General features: G+C 40.6%; 1 protein-coding gene across 23 annotated transcripts in view; it reads right to left on the bottom strand.

Annotated features, from left to right (window-relative positions):
- EYA4 (EYA transcriptional coactivator and phosphatase 4) overlaps window positions 1–22,523 on the bottom strand; it is a 249,893-nt gene that overhangs the window by 180,823 nt on the left and 46,547 nt on the right. For 18 of the 23 annotated variants that reach the window (XM_061623885.1, XM_061623886.1, XM_061623890.1 and 15 more), the window contains one exon: window positions 3,167–3,262. The exons of 3 other annotated variants lie outside the window; for them this stretch is intronic. In XM_061623885.1, the coding sequence (XP_061479869.1) occupies window positions 3,167–3,262 (96 nt within the window). Of the gene's footprint in view, window positions 1–3,166; window positions 3,263–8,850; window positions 8,919–22,523 lie in introns of those variants that run through there. 2 more of the 23 variants (XM_061623891.1, XM_061623899.1) reach the window with 2 other exon arrangements.

Genomic DNA, 22,523 nt, shown 5'->3' with positions numbered 1-22,523 from the left:
ACACTGAACTGCATTTGCCATTTTCATTGCCCATTCACTCAGTTTAGAGACATCCTTTTGGAGTTCTTTGCAATCCAAGTTTGTTTTAACCATCCTAAACAATGTAGTATCATCAGCTAACTTGGCTACCTCACTACTCACCCCTAACTCTAGATTGTTTATGAACAGGTAAAAAATCACAGGTCCCTAATTTCAGCAATTTGAATTTTATATTTTTATTTTATCCTATTTTCTTTGATAAATTAATTCATGACTAAGAGGAAACAAAGTATAATAGATTAAGTGGAAATACTAAGCCATCATAGATGGGCCTCATTGATCCCATCAGGCTAGCTGGCTACACTAAATAACTTCCAACGAAACTTTCGCTGTTTGCCAACAAATAAAATATAATCTCATGCATCAGTTCTGTTCATCCTTGGGCTTTCTTTGATTGTGATAACTGGCTTATGGTTCAATATACCTGGCCCATGGTTCAATTTCAACATCAACTATACTACTTTGTGCCATCATATCCAGAACAATATATTTACAAATAAATGTTGATCTATAACTCTGTACTCATTTTTATTCTTTGATTTTCTCTTTAAATGCCAAATTTCTATTTTATAGTAACATTGGATCTACATATTCAAATAATCTACAACTTATTTGAGTAACTAATATGCAGTATTCAGGAAAGGAGCCAGGTTTCAGAGGACAAGCCTGTGGCTTAGGAAGTAATTTTTAAAGTTACAGTATTCTGTAAGAGTTCCTGTTGAGATTTGTAAAATAAATGCGTAAATATACAATATATATACATATATATATAAAACTTCTCAAGCTCCACAGTTATTAATGACAGCACACAAGCAGATATATTAACATTTATTCACTGAACTAGGCCTGGTATCTCTATCATGCCACCCATGCAGAGCTGGCTCCAGGAATGCCAGGGCCCTTGGGCATCAGCTTGCCCTGGCCCCCAGCGTGTGTGTGTGCGCACGCGTGTGCCATCCCCCCCAACCCCCACCTACCTATCTCCTGTCTTTTACCATTGCCCTTAATGAAGATGGCGGCCACGGTTTCCCTAAGGGGATGACGCCTCCACCGCCGTCTTTGTTGGTGGCAAGTGTGTGTGCTATGCGTGCACATCTCTGCCATCAACTAAGATGGCGGCAGAGGCTTCAGTACCTTAGGGAAACCGCAGCCACCATCTTCGTTAAGGGCAATGGTAAAAGACAGCAGACAGGTAGGTGGAGGGGCATGGGGGCCCCGCGGATCATGGAAGGGGAGCGGAGGGGCAGCTGGGGGCCCTCCTGTAGCTCCAGGGCCATCGAGCCAGTGCCCAACCTGGCCGCCCTTTAGTGCCCAACCTGGCCTGCAGCTGTGCCCAGGAAGACGTCCCTTGGGGCCCACAAGACCTCTGTACTTCCTAAAGGGTTGCCACGTCTCTGGTTTTCTCCAGGAGACTCCAGACTTTTGGGGTCCTCTCTGGGCCTCCAGGTGAGTCACCTTAATCTCCGGACTCTCCGCTTTCATTCTTTAAAAAAAATAAGTTTCTAGGTGGTCTGATTCACGTGATATACACCAAAATGACAGCCACCTCTTACCTTCTGTTAAATGAGCTCTTAGCTGGCTGCTCTAACCCCACACTTTCAGGTTTGTAGCCAATAAGTAAAGTCAGGGATGTGATTGACAAGGGATTTGTTAACTTCCAGGAAGTAGCCAGACCCCACTGCAAGGCCAGAAAACTGTTGTTTTTCCCTACTTATCTGATAATCTCATAAATTAAGTATATAGCTTTCAGCAGTAGCAAAAGTATTTTTCTCTCCTGTGCGCAGGAGTCAAACAAGTTTAAATTTTCCTGGGCTGTTGAAGAGGGGCAGTGTTTTGAAAATCTTCCCAGCTTGAAGCTTTAATCCAATACTCGCTTTTCTAGGAATAAAAATGCAATGCTAATCCCGCATACCCAGAACAAACCCCACTGAATTCAATAGGACTTACTTTTGAGTACACATGGTTAGGATTCTGCTGTAAATCAATGGGACTTTTGGGTGAACATAGCAAAGGATTCCATGTCTTGTAAATCCTTCTGTCCCCCTCCAATCCTATTTTTTACACCAATTTGGCCGGGTTTAGATAGGCATCACTCTCTTTATTATGTAGGAAACTAATACTTGTTTTATTTTTAAAAAAATATTCTGCAATGACCAACTGGATCTGGCAATAAACTATTATATGGGGTGTATGTATTTTTATATCTCCAGTCTATGTGTGTATTGAGTCTTCCCAACAACCCTGTGATGTAGAGTTGGTGACTGGAAAGCAAGGCAGCTGAAAATCCAATAACCATAAAAACAAGCATAAGCAGTTGCAAAACAGCTCAAAGTGGCATGATTCTTAATTTTGGGATGGGCGAGTGAAGTTCCACATCACTTGAGGTTGCAGTTCAGTACATGCTTCCCTGTTTGAATAAGCCCTATTAAATACATTGTGACTTGCTTCTGAATAAACATAGGGTTGCACTATAAATATCTTTACAGGTTGTGTAAATAATAAACACGTTAGACAGTCATGCTTATATAACTATTTGTTCATACTATGTCCTGATAAGTATCTGATTTCACCCTATGGTTGCATATCATTATTTCCTCTACATTTTAAGTGTGCCCTTCTTTGGGGTGGTCATGGTTCCCTTCTGTTGTTTTCATCCTGAGGGGCAGATTAGGTTGAGAGATGGTGAGTAGCCCATGGTCACCCAGTAAACTTTGTAGCTTATTTCCATTTTGAAAAATTAATTAAAACGATTTACATGCAGGCAAAGTTTATGTAGGAGATCCACTCAATACATTTAAAGCATATCCAACTTGCATTTAAAGCACATGATTTCCCCTAAAAAAATCCTGGGAAGTGTAGTTTCCCTGTCACAGTTATAGTTCCCGCCACCTTTAACCAACTACAGTTCCCATGATTCTGTGGTGTGATTCATGTACTTCAAACATGTTGAAGATGCTTTAAATGAATTATGTGGGTCTGCCCTAGGTATGATGTGCATTCATTAGTGAATTCAAAAGAACAATTTCAAAAGATAATTTTTTAAACAGGGGAAGGGTTGCAGCTCAGTGGTAGGGTATATGCTTTGCATGCAAAGGTCCAAAATTCAATCTCTGGAAAAGACTCTTGCCTGGAATCCTGGAAGGCCAATGCTAGTCCATATCATCAGTATTGAGCTAGATGGTACCAAATGGCCTGAGGCAGTATAAGGCAGATTCCTTTGTTCCTAAAAATGGAAAGAGACCGAAGGGCCACAGTGACTCTGAAATTTATTTATGTATTTTATTTACATTTATATACTGCTTTATTGTAAAAAAAAAAATCTCAAAGCAGTTTACAGAAGGAATTAAAAGAATAAAATTATTGGCAAAAACTGTTAAAGACAGGCATTTAAAAACATACAAAATAATAAAAACAACAATATTAAAAACAGATAAAAAAACACAATAGCTTCTACATGTCTGGGTAGGCTTGCCTAAACATAAATGTTTTTAGCAGGTGCTGAAAAGAGTACAATGAAGGTATATGACTAATATCAGTAGGCGGAGAGTTCCAAAGCGTAGGTGCTGCCACACTAAAGGACTGATTTCTTACAAGAGCAGAACAAGTATTATGTGACACCCATTAACATGGAAAGCACTCCTGGAACTTGGCCTACTAGCAAATCAGCAAACAATGCAGATTTCAGAGCAAAGGTATTATGTGTTGATAGGGTCTCACTCATGTCAGCAATCATGCCACAGCATTTTGCACTAACTGCAGCCCCCAGGTCAGATTGTGCTGCATGGGGATTTTTGTGACCTTAGCTGACTGGCTGCCAGGATTCTTTTAGTTTTGGTTTTTGGTTAGGAATCCTGACTGTTTGTGGGATGCTGTTTCTGCCTTACAGGAATCTTCTTGTGATTGGTATGGTATTGCATTTAGGAAATCATCAATGTCTTTTGTCTTTCTTTTTCTATTTGCATTTCATTTTTTATTTATTTATTTATTTATTAAATTTCTATACCGCCCCATAGCCGAAGCTCTCTGGGCAGTTCACAACAGTTTTATTATTATTATTATTATCATCATCATTATTATTATTATTATTATCATTATCATTATTATCATTATTATTATCATTATCATTATTATTATTAAATAATAATAATATCATTTGCCTTTAACCTCACTCCCTTACATCCATAGAAGCAACAACAGTGGTTCAATGCGCTCATCTCAACCCCCTTAAACTCACTCATGATGCACCTTGTTGTTGCATGACTGTTTGTTTCTTGCCCAATGGTGGTAAAAGAGAATTCATATCCTGAGAAGTGTGGCTGCAATTGTTTTCGTTCCTAAGCTACTGCCTGTGAAGGTAGACCAAACAATGTGTGTTTTCTCTCTGTTAATTATTATTCACTGAAATTGGGTTGGCTGTCAAAGTAAATTGATAGCAGCCCACAAGGTAGACAGAAAACAGTAGAGAATCTTCTTACTCTTAATCATTTCTCAAACCTCTTTCTGAAGTGAAGAGTCAAATCTGTAAAGAGGTTTGGAGCAGCCATATTAAAAGGTAGAGGCAGGGCATTCCAGGGAGGGGTTGCCAACCCTGCTTTGATATGGATATCTTTGCAGAGGACCCCTAGTCAAGCTTTACCAACAGCACAATCATAACAATATCTACTCAGAAGTAAGTCCTGTTGAGTTCTATGGGGCTTAGTCCCTTAGTAAGTGTGTTTAGAATTGCAGCTTTCAGGGGCATCCATATTTACACCTGAGTGCTTCCATCTAAAATCTCCAAAACACTAGGCTCCTTTCTTCCTACAATTGCCTTCTGGTGACTAGCCTGGCCCGAGGGCACTTAAACGCTTCTTGCCAAAAACAAGTAGGATAGATTAAATGTTCCCTACCCAGGCTCCATCTTTTAGCTAAGATTTCTATCTTAATTTCCAATCAGAGAAATGTTTGGTTTGAATTGTATGCTCCAAGCAACTGTGGTTGATGCTTAATTTATCATTCTTAATGACATCAGTAGGGCCCACCTCCATCACATCACTACCCCCAAAAAAAATGTCAGGACTTCCAACCTGGCAACCCTAACTTCCTACCCCCTACAGAAGTGGGAAGGGAGCAATCACAACCTTAAAAAAAGACATAGAAAAGAGAGAATAAGAGAGAAGGGTATTGGTCTTTCCCACTTTCTCTTTCAACTCTATTCACTTTTCCAAGTTCACTTCAAATCCTCCTCAACAACAAAGCAGAAAGTGGAGATACTGGGAGGGAAAGAGTTCTATAAACTCTTTTGATAGACACTCAGGGCTGGGACCTGTGGAAGGGAGAAGAGAATATAAGGAAGGAAAACAATGGGGTGTGTTTGTTTCTCTCTGGGGCTGAGTTTGTATGTATGTTTCTTCCTCTCTCTGGGTACAAACCCACAGACAGAGAGAAAAAGGAAATTGGTACTTATTGTGAATTGTAGCTTGACAAGTAGAATGGAGTACATTCACTGCTGAGGATGACTCCTCCCTCTGGACCAGTCAGGCAGGGTCTTGAAAGTCCCTCCAAACTAAACTGGAATAGCAGTACAACCCCTACTAGTACTTATCACTGAAAAAACCCACGAATAGTAATTTCTGCTGAAATCATCTATCTAAAGACATTTCCAACTTTCCCATATTATTAAGGAAATAGTATTTGACATGTCTCTGCTTCCCCCTTATAATATGGGAAAGTTGGAAATATCTGAAAATGCTTTCCTAAGTTTAGAAAACAGTCCAATATAGACAAATTATGAATTGGATCCACTCATGGAAGGATCCCTTCCACCCACTGAAGATATCTTCTCAGATTAGAAGCTCCTTCCATTCATGGAACCAAACTTTCAAATAGAACCCTGTATTCTGAAGTTTAAGCTTTATTTTATTCTTATTTGAAGAAGCATTAAAAGTAATTTTCACTAAAACTATTTCCAATTTCTGCCCAATATGCTTATATGCAACACATATCTTTACCACAAAGAGAAAACATTATCATGAACAATGTTTGTGAGTGATGTACATCTTACGACTGTTCTACAATCCACTGGACGCAGGATTTTCAGAAACAAGCTTTAGCATATCCTTAACAGTAGCAGGACTCAGCTAGACATGAAACATTCCCAAACTAAAGAAACAGAACTCTGTTCCTTTCAGGCATATTCACCCAGCTACTATACATATAGGTCCGAAAGAATATTAAAAAAGTATGGATGATACTGTCAATCTTTTTGGCATGCTAGTTTTTTTATAATTTAGGTCCTATTTAGACATCTCTGCAAATGAACAATTCATTTATTAGAAATAATAAATGGAGGAAATCAGCATTCTAGAGTAATAAACATCTTGTAAAGAAAAAAAAATCTGATTACTTCAAAGTTCTGGTAATAAAAACCAGCCTGGACTTTTGAACCTGGAAGAAAAAAAAATACAAAAGGGCAATTCCAGAACACAGGGTAAAGACAGGAGAGTTCATATCCGCCTACAAATGATGGGGAATGTGGGCTTTCTAGAAGTTCAACAGCAGTTAGGCTAATAGTCTGGGAATTGTCTTGACTTTGTGCCAATACAATTAGGGATCCACATGAAGTTACAGCCTGTCAGTAAAAAGTGAACATATTTTTTCAGAAGTGTGTTTGCATAGCTAGATTTGCCCAATCAACCTATATTTAATTTGGCACAATACTAAAGATTTGGCACTAGGCTATTACATATTTGTAGAAAGAATGGGAGAGTCTATTGGATTGCAGACTAGCTGCTGGAACTCCTGTATCTGTCATTTAAAGAGCCGAATATAAAATGAAAACCTTTAAAAACAATTCATCTATCTTTACAACACTGTTCCAAAAGAGAAACTGAAATCAACCAAATTAATTATCTTTTCAGAAGACAAAAATCCTTTTATCTTTCAAGTAATGCTTCATGCCAAAAAATAATTTTTGGTTTTGAGTCATAAGGAGAAACATGAGTATTTTTGCTTGCTTTACTATTAATTTTGTACAGCCTACAGCTAAGTAAACGCTTTAAACATACCTCAGTAAATTAAATTAATCATATTTAAAACATTTCCAGCCTAAATTCAAACACAATAGGTGAAATCGTATGCTGCTGTTCCACTTGCAGAGCAGCTTGTGAGACAGTGAATGTGTCTGCTAATATAAAAGAGGGTAAGAAATTTGCACCCTGAGGCACCCCTGTGCCATGTTCAATGATGTCCTAGAGCAGCGTTTCCCAACTAGTGGGCCACCAGATGTTGTTGGACCACAATTCCCATCTTTCCTGACCATTGGCAACGCTGGCTGAGGCTGATGGGAGTTGTGGTCCAACAACATCTGGTGGCCCACTAGTTGGGAAAGGCTGTCCTAGAGTTTGGGTGTAGGGGGCTGCAGTAGGAAATCAGAGTATATTCTTCCCTTCTCTTCCTTTAGCAAATGCCTCACCAGGTTAAAAGCACTGGATTTCATCCAATGCCTTTATTTGCCAAGTGAAAGTTAAGGTAAAGACTGCTGTGGATACCACTAGAATAAATAAACAACCATTATAGAAAAAGGGCTTGATTCTGCTGTTATGGAGCACTTGCATACTTTGTTAATAAAGTCAGCATACTCTTAACCAGGTGATCATATTAATATACATTGTTGGGAATATTATAATGTTTCAATGAAGAAGCACTACCAACTTTGTGTACCTATTGGAAATAAGTACTAAAAGTCAGGCCAAAAACCCTAAAAAATTTACTAAAATACCTTATATATAAAAATAACAATGTAATAAAAAACTTTTGAACAAGGTAACAGCACACAGGTATATAGAACTTAACAATGTAATTCAGCCAAACAATACTTTCAGTTACCAAATATTAAGCCAGGTTCTAAACACCATTATAATATTCAATATAAACGGTATAATAGATAACAGCATAGCACCCTATTGAAAATACAATCCTTTCAGTTGTCATATATATTCAATTACAGATGAGCAATACTTTCAGTTGCCAATACACCTTTCAATCACATCTTTGTGACTGCCAAACACCTTTCAATCTTTGTCTGTAGCACATCCTGAAATGTAAAATAACTGCTTCAGAGTAGATCCAGAATGTGCTGTATCCCAGGCTCATTTACATAAGATTTGCTCTTAAAAATAATCTTGTAAAATAATTTTATATTTACAGCTTATTTGTATTATCCCCCTTATTTTGGAGGAAAAATATTCTCAGCCATAATATAAATGGAACTCGCCATATACTTAGAGGAATACTCTTCCATATTCCTCAATTTAGCAGACTTGAAGGTTGGGGATGTGCATAAAAAGTGCTATAATTAAGATGTCTATGGCTATTGAAAGTGGTGTCAGGAATTATTCCTCTTTGACTAATAGAAATAAGTTATAGATATTATAGAGCAAAACTAGACATCATAAAGCAGTGGTGTGTTATTTCCCCCAACATTATTTATTTTAATCTGAAGGAGCCTTGGTAGGTTATGAATCTCAGTGAAAGAGTGTAGGGACACTGCTGATCTCTTATTTCTTGGCCATTTTGAGTGGGAAAGGTTATCAGAAAGAAGCTCACACACATATTCCATCACCATTCCTCCATTCAGACTCATGACCTACTAAGACCATCTCTGGTTAAAATAAATTATATTGATGGAAACAACAGATGACTGCTCAACCATACAGTTTGTCTCTTATTTCCATGCAAACTCTTCTTTGCCTCTTGTCAAGTCCCAGGAAAAATCATGGCATACTAGGAACGGGGGAGAAATCCACCCTACTGATTCCAAAGCAGACTCACCTGGTTTGATCTGGGCAGATATTGGATCAATGGTCCACTTCAGTATCTGCATTTCAGCAGATTCCTTTGCAAGGCAGTCCAGAGGTTGCACACAGCTGTGTGCATTGCAAGTACATGGTTCAGAATTTTCTAATCACAATTCTCTCTCTCTCTCTCTCTCTCTGTGTGTGTGTGTGTGATTAACATCCAGTTGTTCAGATGATCCTTGCAAGCTGTACAGTATGCTGAATGAGTGAGCCTGTGCTTTGAACAAAAAACACTGGATTGATATAATAAATAAGTTATTTTATTATATCATAATAATCATAAATAAGTTATTACAGGATACTATGTAGGGGCACTGCAAGAGCCCAGAGACGAAAACAGGGAATTTGTAAAATTCTAACGTTGATTAGGAGAAACTAGAATTACTTTGCCTATTTAAGTAGACAGTAGAACAGTGAACATGCTCAGATGGAAAATAACTTTTGGCAGAACTGCACAGAAAATAAACCTACATAAAAGAATTTGGAAGCAAAAAGCACTGAAAAGATGGTTGCATGCTGGCCACATTCACATGTCACAATAACCCAGAACTGCTGACTTATCATGATTTCTTGAGCATGCTGCCCAATTCTTCCCTAGTGGGAGATAGAGAAACAAGTCAGGATTAAGCTTGGTTTCCTATCACATATGAACCAGAGATCTTGGTTTGTTGCTCCCTAATAAGCCAGGATCACCAGCCAGCCTTAAACCATGGTTTGTAAGTCAGCAACTCTGGCTTATTGTGACATGCAAATATAGCCACTGGCTCATTTTCACCCCTGCAAACAAAGCTGGCAATACTCCCTCCTGCCTACTGTTGTATTTGGGGGAAGTGTAGAATGTAACAGCAAAACACTTCTATAACATGCAGGTGTCTAAGGCAAAAAGTTATAAACAACTAAAACCACTAGAAAGCCATCTCATCACAGGTAACTAGAAAAAACTGTAGCAAGAACGAAGGCCTACGCTAAATATCACATGAACATTTAGAAATCTTTCCTTTGCATAATTCATAAGATGGCTATTTAAACTAAGTATTTACAGAATCAATGCACTAATTCTCAGGCAACCATCAGAGATCTATATAACTTTTTATTATTGCCAACAGACAAATAATGAACACTTTCAATTTAAAGAAAATATAGAAAACACAGTAACCCAGATGAAGTATCTTTTGCCATAGACCTTTTATTCCCAGGGGCAGAGCTTGGAAAAGTTACTTTTTTGAACTACAACTCCCACCAGCCCAATCCAGTGGCCATGCTGGCTGGGGCTGATGGGAGTGGTAGTTCAAAAAAGTAACTTTTCCAAGCTCTGCCCAGGGGCTGCTGGGCTTTGCATCCTTCTGACATGTGGGGCAGATACCTCTCCTTCCCTCTTCCCACAGTTGCTTACTGCCACTACAGCACCACCATTGTCTGTGTCAATTAGGGACATGGGGTTTACAGGGAAAGGTTACAGTAGGGGATTAGGGGTGGATGACATGGAAATAGGCTGAACATGTGAAAAGGGGTTTAGGGGCTTACAGGACACATTTTAGATTAGTATGGAAATAAGCTAGCCCATTTCCTGCTTTGGGGAAAAACTGCTAAATTTATTTCACCCGAATCCAACAGAAGGGTAGCTCATCCATCTTCAAAATGTCAATCAAGAGTATGATTAAAAAACATGTATGATAATTCAACTACTTACCCCAATTCTTTGAGTTAGAATAATTTATAACCCAAAATAAAATACTTTCTTGAAAATCTCTATTGGAATGAGCTTTCAAGTCCTCTTTCAATAGGATTAACCATGTGCACTAATCCTTACCCTGCAGAACCAATGTATAAAACAAGACAAATTCACAGCATTATAAAAACGAGTTCTAAGTTTTAAAAAGGCATATCCATTAGGATAAGAAAGGGTTTTCTTTGTGGCCAGCTCTCTATTTTAGATTTCTTTTGTATTTGTTTCTTATTATAGTGGTAGATGGCATTGCAAACCAACAGTGACGAACACAAGCCTCTCCTTAATTTTACCACCTACCCCTCCCATGTATCCTCTTAAATGTCCTAATAAATGGCTGTGGATACAATCCTGTACACTGTTAAGCAAACTGAAACGCAATTTACATCAATGGAATTCAAGCCATTATGAACAGTTAACAGTGCACAGGATTGCAAATACTATGAAGAATATGTTTGTAGGCATGACCTCGCTCTTTTTTACAATATAAACCCAAATATTTATTTCTCCAAAACTTAATACCACTCTTTCAAACTTGCTATGAATACCAACTAATACACTACACAGACAGCGGAAGTGTATTTTATTTGCAAATAGCCAAGTCTAGGATCACAATCTAAAGAACATATATTATGGCACTGCAGAAAGCCCAATAACACTCCATAAAAAGTATTGACTGCAGTGAAGTAGGTCTTCAATTAGAAACAGCAGACACAGCCTTCATTTATTATTTACGCTGCTTTGTGCCTCTGTCAGCTACTGATTAATAATTAATTTTAATCTCATTATGGCAGATTTTATTACAGACTAATTTAATTAAATGGTGAATTGGCTCCCAGATGTCACCATTTGTGCCATCTTTTAAATAAAGCTGGCGATGACACAGATTTGCAGATGGGGTGTGTATCCCAAATGAAAAAGATGCAGAACCCAACTAATTCAAATATTTTAACAGTAAGATATGGAATGGATCCTTCCATATATCCAAATAAAGATAGACATACCAATGTTGGAAGAGTAGGCGTGCCATATTTTTAATTCACAAGTTCAGTAAAATAATACATTTTACAACAACTTAGGCTCATAACACTGTACTGCAAATGTCTAAGTTACAAAGAACTTTCTCTCCAGCAGGATGTTAAGGAAAAGAACTTTAAGGGAAAGACAGAAGATACTGGATGAGGCCATGGCATTTGGCCTTATATGCAGATTGTTTCTGACTTAAAAAGTAATGGATGGCTGCAAACTTAATTACTTAGCACTTTGCCATTATTAAGATCTTAAGTTACACAAAGGAATTATGGAATAAAGAAGCAATGGAGGGGAGTCCCTTTGAAGTGAAAAATATTGGTAGTAAGCCTTGCTTGTCTCTACCACTGCCCCGAACTCACATCTCTTCCTAAGCAAAAAAAAAAGGTGCTTTTAAATTATTTTAAACTTTGCTAACACCAGTATTTTATACACTGTAGATAAACAATACAGAAATGTTTTAAAGGAATCCTGATTTTCATTTTGTACGTCGCCCAGATTTATTTTGTATGTAGCCCAAAGTGGCTGGACAGCCAGCCAGATGGGCGACTAATAAATTCAATAAATAAGTAAATAAATAAATTTTCTGAATTATTACTAGTACCAAGGTGATCTACAAATTAGTCAACTGTATTTAAATTCTTAAACAAAGATGATTTTTTTAAAAAGTCCAGAAATAAATTATGAATTACAGAAGGAAGGAAGCAGAGTGTTATACTACAGAAGGGGTAGATCCAGGGCTGGCTCCAGGCATGCCGAGGCCCTTGGGCATCAACTTGCCCTGAGCCCCAGCATGCGTGTGTCCGCACATGCACACGCACACACACCCCCACCTACCTGTCTCCTGTCTTTTACCATTGCCCTTAACGAAGATGGCAGTCGCGGTTTCCCTAAGGGGATGACGCCTCCGCCACCATGTTTGTTGATGGCACGTGTGCGTCCTACGCACGCGCATCTCTGCCATCAACTAAGATGGCGGCAGGGGCTTCAGTACCTTAGGGAAACCACAGCCACCATCTTTGTTAAGGGCAATGGTAAAAGACAGGAGACAGGTAGGTGGGGGGCGTGGGGGGCCGCAGATCACGGAAGGGGAGTGGAGGGGTGGTTGAGGGGCCCCCTGTAGCTCCAGAGACCATCGGGCCAGTGCCCCACCTGGCTGCCCTTTAGAAACGGCCCTGGGTAGATCTCTCACTGAAAGGGCTTACAAAAAACATTTTGTTTCAACTTTGTATTTTAGCCATTGCAAGCACTGCAGTGTTACCCAAACCACAGCACCTCCCATGTAACAATGGAATATTCAGGAAGCCAAATCCCTCATCTTTTGATTTTGATTTATATATACTATTTTCCATAAATTTGTTAACTACTTTCACAATCCAAAACTAAGATTGCAAAATATAGATGAGGAACTTTAAATTCAAAGTAGAATTCAGATATCTAGAAAAACTGTCCAAGCTTTTCTGTATGACTGCTGTCAAAAAAAGCCCTCAACTTTAGATTCCACCATTGTTGCACTCCCTTGTAGACAGCAAACATTGTTAAAGGCTGGGTAGCAATCATTTACTAATGATACAATTGGATGACAATCCAAGCTGTAGGTAACTTTATATGATCATTACTAGACTTACCAAGTTGCTAGCAGCTAGAAAATTACCAGGAGACCTGTGAATTTTGACATTAACTATCGACATAAAGCAGGGGTGGCCAAACTTGCTTAACGTAAGAGCCACATACGATAAACTTCAGATGTTTGAGAGCCGCAAGACATGAACAAATATTACACACACGTGTTTATTGTTACATGCACATTTTGTTACAAAAATTTTATATAAATATTAAGAAATATATGTACGTAATAATATTTATTCATGTGTATGTAGTTTTTAAACTGTTAATTTACAGTGCCCCCCCCCAAACAAAAGACTTTCCCCAGAAATCTGTGGATTAAGAAAGAAAAGGCCTGGGCCATTGATCATCTTCGTGCAAAGGATGCTCAACATTCTGCAGTTAGAAGTCTTTTAAAATCTAATGAAGCAGTGGCCAAACAATTCCACAATCAAGTAGCTGACTGACAGTGGAGGAGCAATCAACCACTAGGAGAGTATTGGGGGTGCAAGTTCAGGACATCATGTAAATATCTGCCTAGGTTTTTAAACCTCTGCCGGCGAAGGGGGGAAATTCACCTGCAGTAATCACTAAGAAGTGGTTTCCCTTCAAACTTTTCAGCTCACTTATGCACAGAACGTTGTATGAAATGTGCCTTTGTCTCTCCCCATCTATCCTGTGTGGGCAAACACACCCCCCACAAATAGGCACACCTTCACCCCCAGTCTGCTTGTTACTCAGACCCTTTGCACCGAGCCCAACTGAAACTTACTCCTAAATCCAAAGAGCAACCCAGAGCTTGCTTACCGGGAAGGAAGCCCCACTATGTTCAAAGGGCCTTACTCCCAGGGGAAGTGTGTGTAAGAGTGCAGCCTAAGGGTGATCCAAATGACGTTTCTACACAAACAGGCACACCCACAAGCGTGCAAGTTGCACATCACATCATACAAACACACACCCATCTGCTCGGAATGCCGGTCACAACAATCCTTACATAACCACAGGGTGGTCACTCCAAACTTTTGGCTTTCTTTCCGGGGACCAAACCCTCACAGAAGCGGAAAGCCCCCTCCTCCACACACACACACATAATTGCCAAGGGGAAAAAGTAAATTAAAAGAGCAACATGGCGCCTTTACTTCTCTCACAGAACAAGCAAGGCAGGTGGAGCAAGAGGGAGAGAGTTCTCCCTCGAAAAGATGCAGCCAATGGTGGCGAGGGCCAGGCCCATTAATTGGGACGCTGCCTCTGTGCCCCCTCCTCCCGGCATGAGCCAACTGTGAAAGACAACGCTCGCTGGCGGTGCTCAGCGCTCCGCTCGCCTCCCTCCCCCGGACTGGCGCCAGACATTCCTTCTCATCCCGCCTCATCTCGGGGCTCTTTTTTCTTCCCTTCATTCCCTCCTATATCTCCACACACACCGCCACCTTCCCTTCTCCATTGTCGTCCTCATCATCTCTGGCCTTTTGTGCGGAACCAGCCCTTGGGGGGCTTCCTAAGCAGGGATCCCCTGTGCCCAGCCAGGGAGGAAAGCGCAAGCCATCCAAGCGCCCCTCAAAAAGAGGGGGGAATCCAAGGCTGGCCCCGCCTCAAGAACAGCCTACAGCCACTTCGTGCACCCCTGTCAGCTCTGCACCCCTGTCAGCTCTGCACCAAGACAGCAGTGCAGGCGGGGGCTGGAAATTCCTGGGTATTTACCAGGGTGGGAAAGTCCTTAGCTGGCAGCCTGGTCATAAATCTGCCAGGCTAACAAGGATGAAGCGTGATAAGGGCAAGGCCCTTTCCAAGCTTATGTGCCAAGCCCGAAGTCCAGAAGTGAGGTCAGTAGAGGTCCGGGTTCAATTGCCAAGGGGTCAGTCGAAGATAAGGTTCAAGGAAACTGGAAACACATGAAGCCACGCCTGATGTTGTAGTCAGCAACAAGCTGAAGCCAAGGTTTGTCTTTTAAGGAGCAGGTTTGTCAGCAGGTGTGAGCCATCAGCGTTTTGGCCTTAAGTGGACAGGCCTGCCCCTCTTCTGCCTGACCTTCTGTTGTCTACGTTCTGCAGGTGAGGGGGGAGTATCCTGTTCACTGTCTGCGTCTGGCTGAAGGGTTTCAGCTGTGTCTGGGGTGCTCTGCAGCTGAGGGGGAGAAGGAGCTGGGTTTTCAGGAGTTTCCTCCGTTTCTCCTTCTGGGTCTGCTGCTGTTACTCCCGAGTCATCATCGTCTGATGAGTCCTCCAACGGGGCCATGACAACCCCCGCCAGCACAAGCGCCATCACCCGGAGCAACAGACCCTCCCTCACCACCACCCCAGCCAGGCGGCTGTCAAGGCGCTCTCGCCCGCATGTACCATTCAAAAGACGTGGAGGCTCCGGGGGAGCGCAGCGCCCTTGCCGCCGCAGGTCATCCCTCCCCTGACTCCCCTTCCGGGCCGGGCTTGATCCTAGGAGGGCAGCAAGCACAAAGGAAGTGTGTCGTGGCAGCTTTGGAAAGGCAGTTTCTTGCCACCCACGCGGCCAAGATCCCAGTTAGCTTCAAGAAGCGCTTTTGTTCAAAGACAGACAGGAGACAGACAAATCCCTGTCTTGCAATGTGCGCGCCATGCAAGCGCCAGTCAAGAAAGGAAGGAAGGAGAGGCAAACAAAAAGGAACTCAGCCAACATATTTCCGCAAGCCGCATATATATGTCAAAGAGCCGCATGTGGCTCGCGAGCCGCAGTTTGGCCACCCCTGACATAAAGGCTAGATATAGGGTTGCCAGGTGTCCCGTTTTTGCCCAGAGATTCTGGTTTCTGAGGATCCTGTCCAGGTGACTCACCTTAATCTCTGGACTCTTAGCTTTCATTAAAAACGTAAGTTACTAGGTGGTCTAGTTCAAAATAAAGAAACCAAAATGTCAGCCTCTCCCCGCCACGCACACACCTTCTGTTACTATCGGCTGCTCTAATCCCTGCCCATTCAGGTTTTTAGCCAATAAGTGAAGTCAGGGTTGTGATTGACAAGATGTGTTGACCCCAGGCAATAGCTAAACTCAGTTTCCTTTTCCTGAATCAGGAATTCAGTAAATATATAACTTTCAGCAGCATAAAGAGTACTTTCTTTGTACAGGATTGGGACTTGCTTCTGACTACCATGCATAGGATTGAACTACAATAGAAGATCACACAGGATCTTGGTAGGCATATAAGTGTACATGCAGTTTTTTTAATTACTTACAAATATGGCATATTATACTCTTTATCTTTCAAATAATTTTTGAATAGAAGTTCTTAAAAAGTGTACATACTGCTGTGTTATACAGTAGGGCCCTGCTTTACGGCACTTTGCTTTAAGGCGCTTCACTAATGTGGCGGCCCCAATTAGACGCAATTAGACTAAAACCCCACTCATACGGCGCTTGTTCCACTTTTACAGTGCTTTTTGTGCGTCGCGCACCATTCTATTCAATGAGTTCCACTTTTCAGTGGTTAGGGTCTGGTACTCCTCCATTTGGTGGAGAAGTACATGGTATCCCCCGGTGGTGCTCTTTATGTGGCCTTCATAGATTTTAAATCTGCATTTGATTCTATCCCAAGGGAGAGACTCTGGAAAAAACTTGGTGAAACTAACATTGATAGGCGGCTTTTAATCTTAATCAGCAGTTTATATGATAAAACATGTTTAAGGGTAAGGTGTAACCGCGATGGTCATCTGTCCACCCCAATTCCAACTTACAATGGAGTTAAGCAGGGATGCATCTTGGCTCCATCCCTTTTCAACTTTTATATTAACTCCCTACCCAAATATCTGGCGGCGGTGAATTCACACACACCCCCAAGTTGGCAGGCAGATCTCTTTCTGCCCTGCTTTACGCAGATGATGCGGCCCTCTTATCTTCAACTAAGGTGGGGCTTCGTCGTCTTTTGAGAGCATTAACCTCCTTATATCGAGATCTTCGTGACATGAGATAGGGCCTTTTTGGTGGCCGCCCCTAGGTTGTGGAACTCCCTTCTGAGTGAGGTACGATTAGCTCCCTCCTTGCCGTCCTTCCGGCGACAAGTAAAGACTGTTTTATTTCAACGGGCATTTGGGATAGAGAACGACCAGGATTAAGTGTCATAGGATTGGTGACTATATTATATGATATTATTTTTTAAATATTTTAATATTTTATTATTTTAAATTGTCCGCTGTTTTTAACGTACGTTTTATGGTTTTAATTTTTCTCATAGTTTAATTCTTTTTTAATTGTATACTTCTGTATGTTTTAATGGTGTTGTTTTTAGTTGTAAGCCACTCTGAGTCCTATTGGAAAAAGGGTGGAGTAGAAATAAAGTTAATTATTATTATTTATTATTTTGCACGTTAGAGAACTTAGAGGTTAATTATGATAAGTCTAAGATACTGGTTTTTTCCCGTAAAAGGACAAAACATTGCTGGAAATTAAACAATCACTCAACTGACCAGGTCCCAGTTTTTAGGTACCTGAGTATAACATTCCACTCCTCTGGTACCTGGAAAACGCATATTACCAATGCAGCCGAGAACGCTCAGAGAAGCGCAAGAGCCCTACTCACCTTCTTCTTTTCAAAAGGGGGTCAGTACGTCCCCTCGGCGATGCAAGTGTTTAATGCCAAAGTCACTCCCCAGTTATTATACAGCTCGCAACTCTGTGCACAGGGTAATTATGCCCCCCTGGAACGCATCCAATCTAAATTCCTAAGGAGCATCCTTGGAGTTCCAGGCTGTGTCCCAAACGTTGCTTTACGTCTGGAAGTTGGGGTCCTCCAAATGGAGTCGCGAGCCTGGATTCTTAGATTTAACTTCTGGCTTAGGAAGTCTTTTGCTCCTCTAGGCTTAGCCCCTCTTACTCTTGCAGATACTTTTCAATCTCAATGGAAACACTCTGTAAATAACAAACTGTTTTCTCTCGGTTTCTTGACAAAAGCGGTACTAGACCTTGGCTTTTACAAGGCTAAAGATGCCATTATTCAATGAATAAAGGATACCGAGTTGCAGAATAACTTGAGTTTACTAGCAGTGTTTCCCAACCTACGGCTCAGTGACGTTTCACCCGTGCCTGCGGATTACTTAGCTAATCTGAGTATTGCTAAGTATAGAAAGGCGTTCACACTCGCAAGACTCAATGTACTCCCCTCAGCGCTCCTTGAAGGTAGATATAAGAGAGTCCCCTACGACCTACGGGTCTCCCCCTGTGGGTCCAGGGCAGTAGAATCAGTGGATCATGTGATATTATACTGCTCCTTATATCGAGATCTTCGTGACACCTTTATTTATTTCCCTTACAAAATGTGCAGAGGCCCCGAGTCAGCTGTTGTGCACCAACTCTTGGAAGATCAGGAACCACGGGTCACTATTATGGTGGCCAAATTTTGTGTAGCCGCCATTGCCCGCAGGAAAAAGTTGGCCCAGAGATTTTAAAAGATTTCATTATTTTATTAGTTTTAGTGGACTGACATTTTGTAGTTATACATTTTATGATTATGTTGTCTACTTTCTATTTGCTGGTCATTGACCAAAATAAACTTACTTACATTTACTTTTCAGTGGTTTTTGCCTTTCGGCGAGGGTCCAGAACGCAACCCGCCATATGAGTGGGGCCCTACTCTACTTTTCTAATTAATGAGGAGAGGACTGCAACAAAAACAAGCTGCTTAAAAGAATATTAACTGAAATTATTCTTCCAACATGGTACACCTGATTCTTTCTTGAGGATATCATGCATTTTAATACACAGAACTATACTCAAAATAATAAATGTGGGGGAAATTATTTATCAGTTGGGCTTTCCAGCCTGCTGCTCCCACTGTAACATACTCTGTCCCCTGGAAAGTCTTTCCAACTATTTGGGGAACAGGTAAGCTCTTGGCTGTGGTTTTTATTGTTTTTCAAAGGAAATGTTTGTAGCTCAGTATCTAAAAGTGATAATCAGTATCTCTTTTTATGATCTATGTCATAATATTTAGCTTTTGGATAGCACTTTACATGCAGTGGACAGAAAGTAGATGAAAATGTATTGGCCTACAAACATTTCCCAAGATAAAACCAATGTCACCTTACAATAATTGATTTTGAGTTTCAGTGTTTCAAAATAAAGTTTCATTGTTGTGGTGGTGGTGGTGGTGGTTGTTATGTGCCTTCAAGTCGATTACAACTTATGGCGACTCTATGAATCAGGAGCCTCCAAGAGCATCTCTCGTGAACCACCCTGTTCAGATCTTGTAAGTTCAGGTCTGTGGCTTCCTTTATGGAATCAATCCATTTCTTGTTCGGCCTTCCTCTTTTTCTACTCCCTTCTGTTTTTCCCAGCGTTATTGTCTTTTCTAGTGAATCATGTCTTCCCATTATGTGTCCAAAATATGATAACCTGAGTTTCATCATTTTAGCTTCTAATGATGGTTCTGGTTTAATTTGTTCTAACACCCAGTTATTTGTCTTTTTTGCAGTCTATGGTATCTGCAAAGCTCTTTTCCAACACCGTATTTTAAATGAGTTGAACATAAATATTCTGTTGTCATTACTTCAGTCTTCTTGACATTCAGCTGTAGTCTTCCTAAAGGTCAAGAGAGAGAAATACAGCCAGGACTCTTCCAATAATTTGATGGCATAGGTCAGCAGTGACACATGTGGGGGCAGAATGGCAGTGGCACTAAGATGGCAAGGTTGGGGGTATGGTGGGATGCAGCACTAGCCTGCAGGTGTGTGCCCACCTGCTTTAGGATGGTGGTGCCACTAGCCTGAACTGTCAGGCACCTTCCTCAGTCCCTGTTCAGCGAGTAGCAGTGCTGCCATTACGAGGAGAGCACTGCTTGTTGCCGAGTCTGGGATCTACCTTGTGTTTTACTAGAACCCCAAGAGCCACTAACTACAGCCAACTGCAAAAGACATATGTCTAGTATGAAAGAACATGATGTCTCTGAAAAGCTGCTGAGCACAGGGTTATCAGAACTGAGATGAACTTTCAGTCTTTCCACACAAAAATCTATTCCTACTTTCCACCAGTATTCTTAATTTCAGTTGTCAAATTTCCAAATGGGTGTGTGTCCTTTTGTTGCTATTGTTAAACAACTGGAAGCCAGAAGTGCTTGCCAATTGACTACAAATCTCCCAGGGATCTACCAATAGATTAAAGTTTACCTTCTGGCCACCGCCGCACTAAATCATTTGTATGGGCACAGGGCCTACCTTGCAGAGTCATCATAGCATGGTTCAAAGGAGTGCTAGCAAGAATGAAACTACAATAGGAGAGGTAAGACTCTTCAAAACAGTGCCAAAGAAGGAATTCTCAAAAAAGCAATGTCACCTTTCTACTGTATACCCAGAAACTGAGAAGAAAAAAATGTGGATTTGCTCATCTCTGTGCAGCTCTCACCTTCTGCATCAAGTGTCATGCATCAAAATTAGACACACCTGATGGTCAAATGCATGATAATGGCTGCCTCCATTAGACACTGCTGTCAGAAGTAGTTGCATCACACGGTTTTATGGTAACACAAACCTGTCTTGTAGGGTTTAATACTCTAGATCAGGATGATTAGATTTCAGGTTTTTGGTATTCATTTTTTAAATCATTATTATTGTTACAAAAACCCAAGATCCACCAACCAGAGCAAGCCACAAAATATATACACTTAGAATTAAATAGTTCTTAGACCAGGGATTTGTTTTGGGTTGCAGAATTGAACTGAGCTCATAGTATTTCCACACAAAAATCCACTCCTGATTATCAACCCCCGTTTTCTTCTTTTCAGCAGTATAATAGTGGGGTGGTCATCTTTTTGTTTTCATTGAGAAATGGGAGTCTCTAATCTTCACTGATCTCTGCAAGTCTCCCTGAGATACAGTGCCTTGCAAAAAGTATTCAGACCCCTGACCAATGCTCTTATATTACTGAATTATAAACAGTACATTATAATTTTGTTCTGTATGTATTGTCAACAAATATGGAAAACTAAACAATGGCCCACAGACTGGAAGCGTTCAATCAAAGCCTTTGATTGTGTAGATCATGAAAAACTATGGACTGCTTTAAAAGAAATGGGGGTGCCACAGCATCTGATTGTCCTGATGCGCAACCTATATTCTGGACAAGAGGCTACTGTAAGGACAGAATATGGAGAAACCGATTGGTTCCCAATCGGAAAGAGTATGAGACAGGGCTGTATTTTATCACTCTACCTGTTTAATCTATACGCAGAACATATCATACGGAAAGCGGGATTGGACCAAGATGAAAGAGGTGTGAAAATTGGAGGGAGAAATATCAATAATTAAAGATATGCAGATGAAACCATACTCTTAGCAGATACCAGAAATGAACGCCATTGAAAGTTAAAGAGGAAAGCACAAAAGCAGGACTACAGGTGAACATCAAGAAGACTAAAATAATGTCAACAGAAGATTTATGTAACTTTAAAGTTCACAATGGTGTCCCCTATCTCTGTATGGATGTGAAAGTTTGACAGTGAAAAAATTGGTTAAAGAAAAATCAACTTTCTTGAAATGTGGTGTTGGAGGAGAGCTTTGTGCATACCATGGACCGTGAAAAAGACAAATAATTGGATGTTAGAACAAATTAAACCGGAACGATCACTAGAAGCTAAAATGATGAAACTGAAGTTATCATACTTTGGACACATCATGAGAAGACATGATTCACTAGAAAAGACAATAATGCTGGGAAAAACAGAATGGAGTAGAAAAAGAGGAAGGCCGAACAAGAAATGGATTGATTCCATAAAGGAAGCCACAGACCTGAACTTACAAGATCTGAACAGGGTGGTTCACGAGAGATGCTCTTGGAGGCTCCTGATTCATAGAGTCGCCATAAGTTGTAATCGACTTGAAGGCACATAACAACCACCACCACCACCACCACAACAATGAAACTTTATTTTGAAACACTGAAACTCAAAATCAATTATTGTAAGGTGACATTGGTTTTATCTTGGGAAATGTTTGTAGGCCAATACATTTTCATCTACTTTCTGTCCACTGCATGTAAAGTGCTATCCAAAAGCTAAATATTATGACATAGATCATAAAAAGAGATACTGATTATCACTTTTAGATACTGAGCTACAAACATTTCCTTTGAAAAACAATAAAAACCACAGCCAAGAGCTTACCTGTTCCCCAAATAGTTGGAAAGACTTTCCAGGGGACAGAGTATGTTACAGTGGGAGCAGCAGGCTGGAAAGCCCAACTGATAAATAATTTCCCCCACATTTATTATTTTGAGTATAGTTCTGTGTATTAAAATGCATGATATCCTCAAGAAAGAATCAGGTGTACCATGTTGGAA

This window comes from Rhineura floridana, chromosome 4, assembly GCF_030035675.1.
Source record: "Rhineura floridana isolate rRhiFlo1 chromosome 4, rRhiFlo1.hap2, whole genome shotgun sequence".
Taxonomy (NCBI): domain Eukaryota; kingdom Metazoa; phylum Chordata; class Lepidosauria; order Squamata; family Rhineuridae; genus Rhineura; species Rhineura floridana.
Note: the sequence above shows the minus strand (reverse complement) of the source record. Positions and strands in the feature narration are given on the sequence as shown.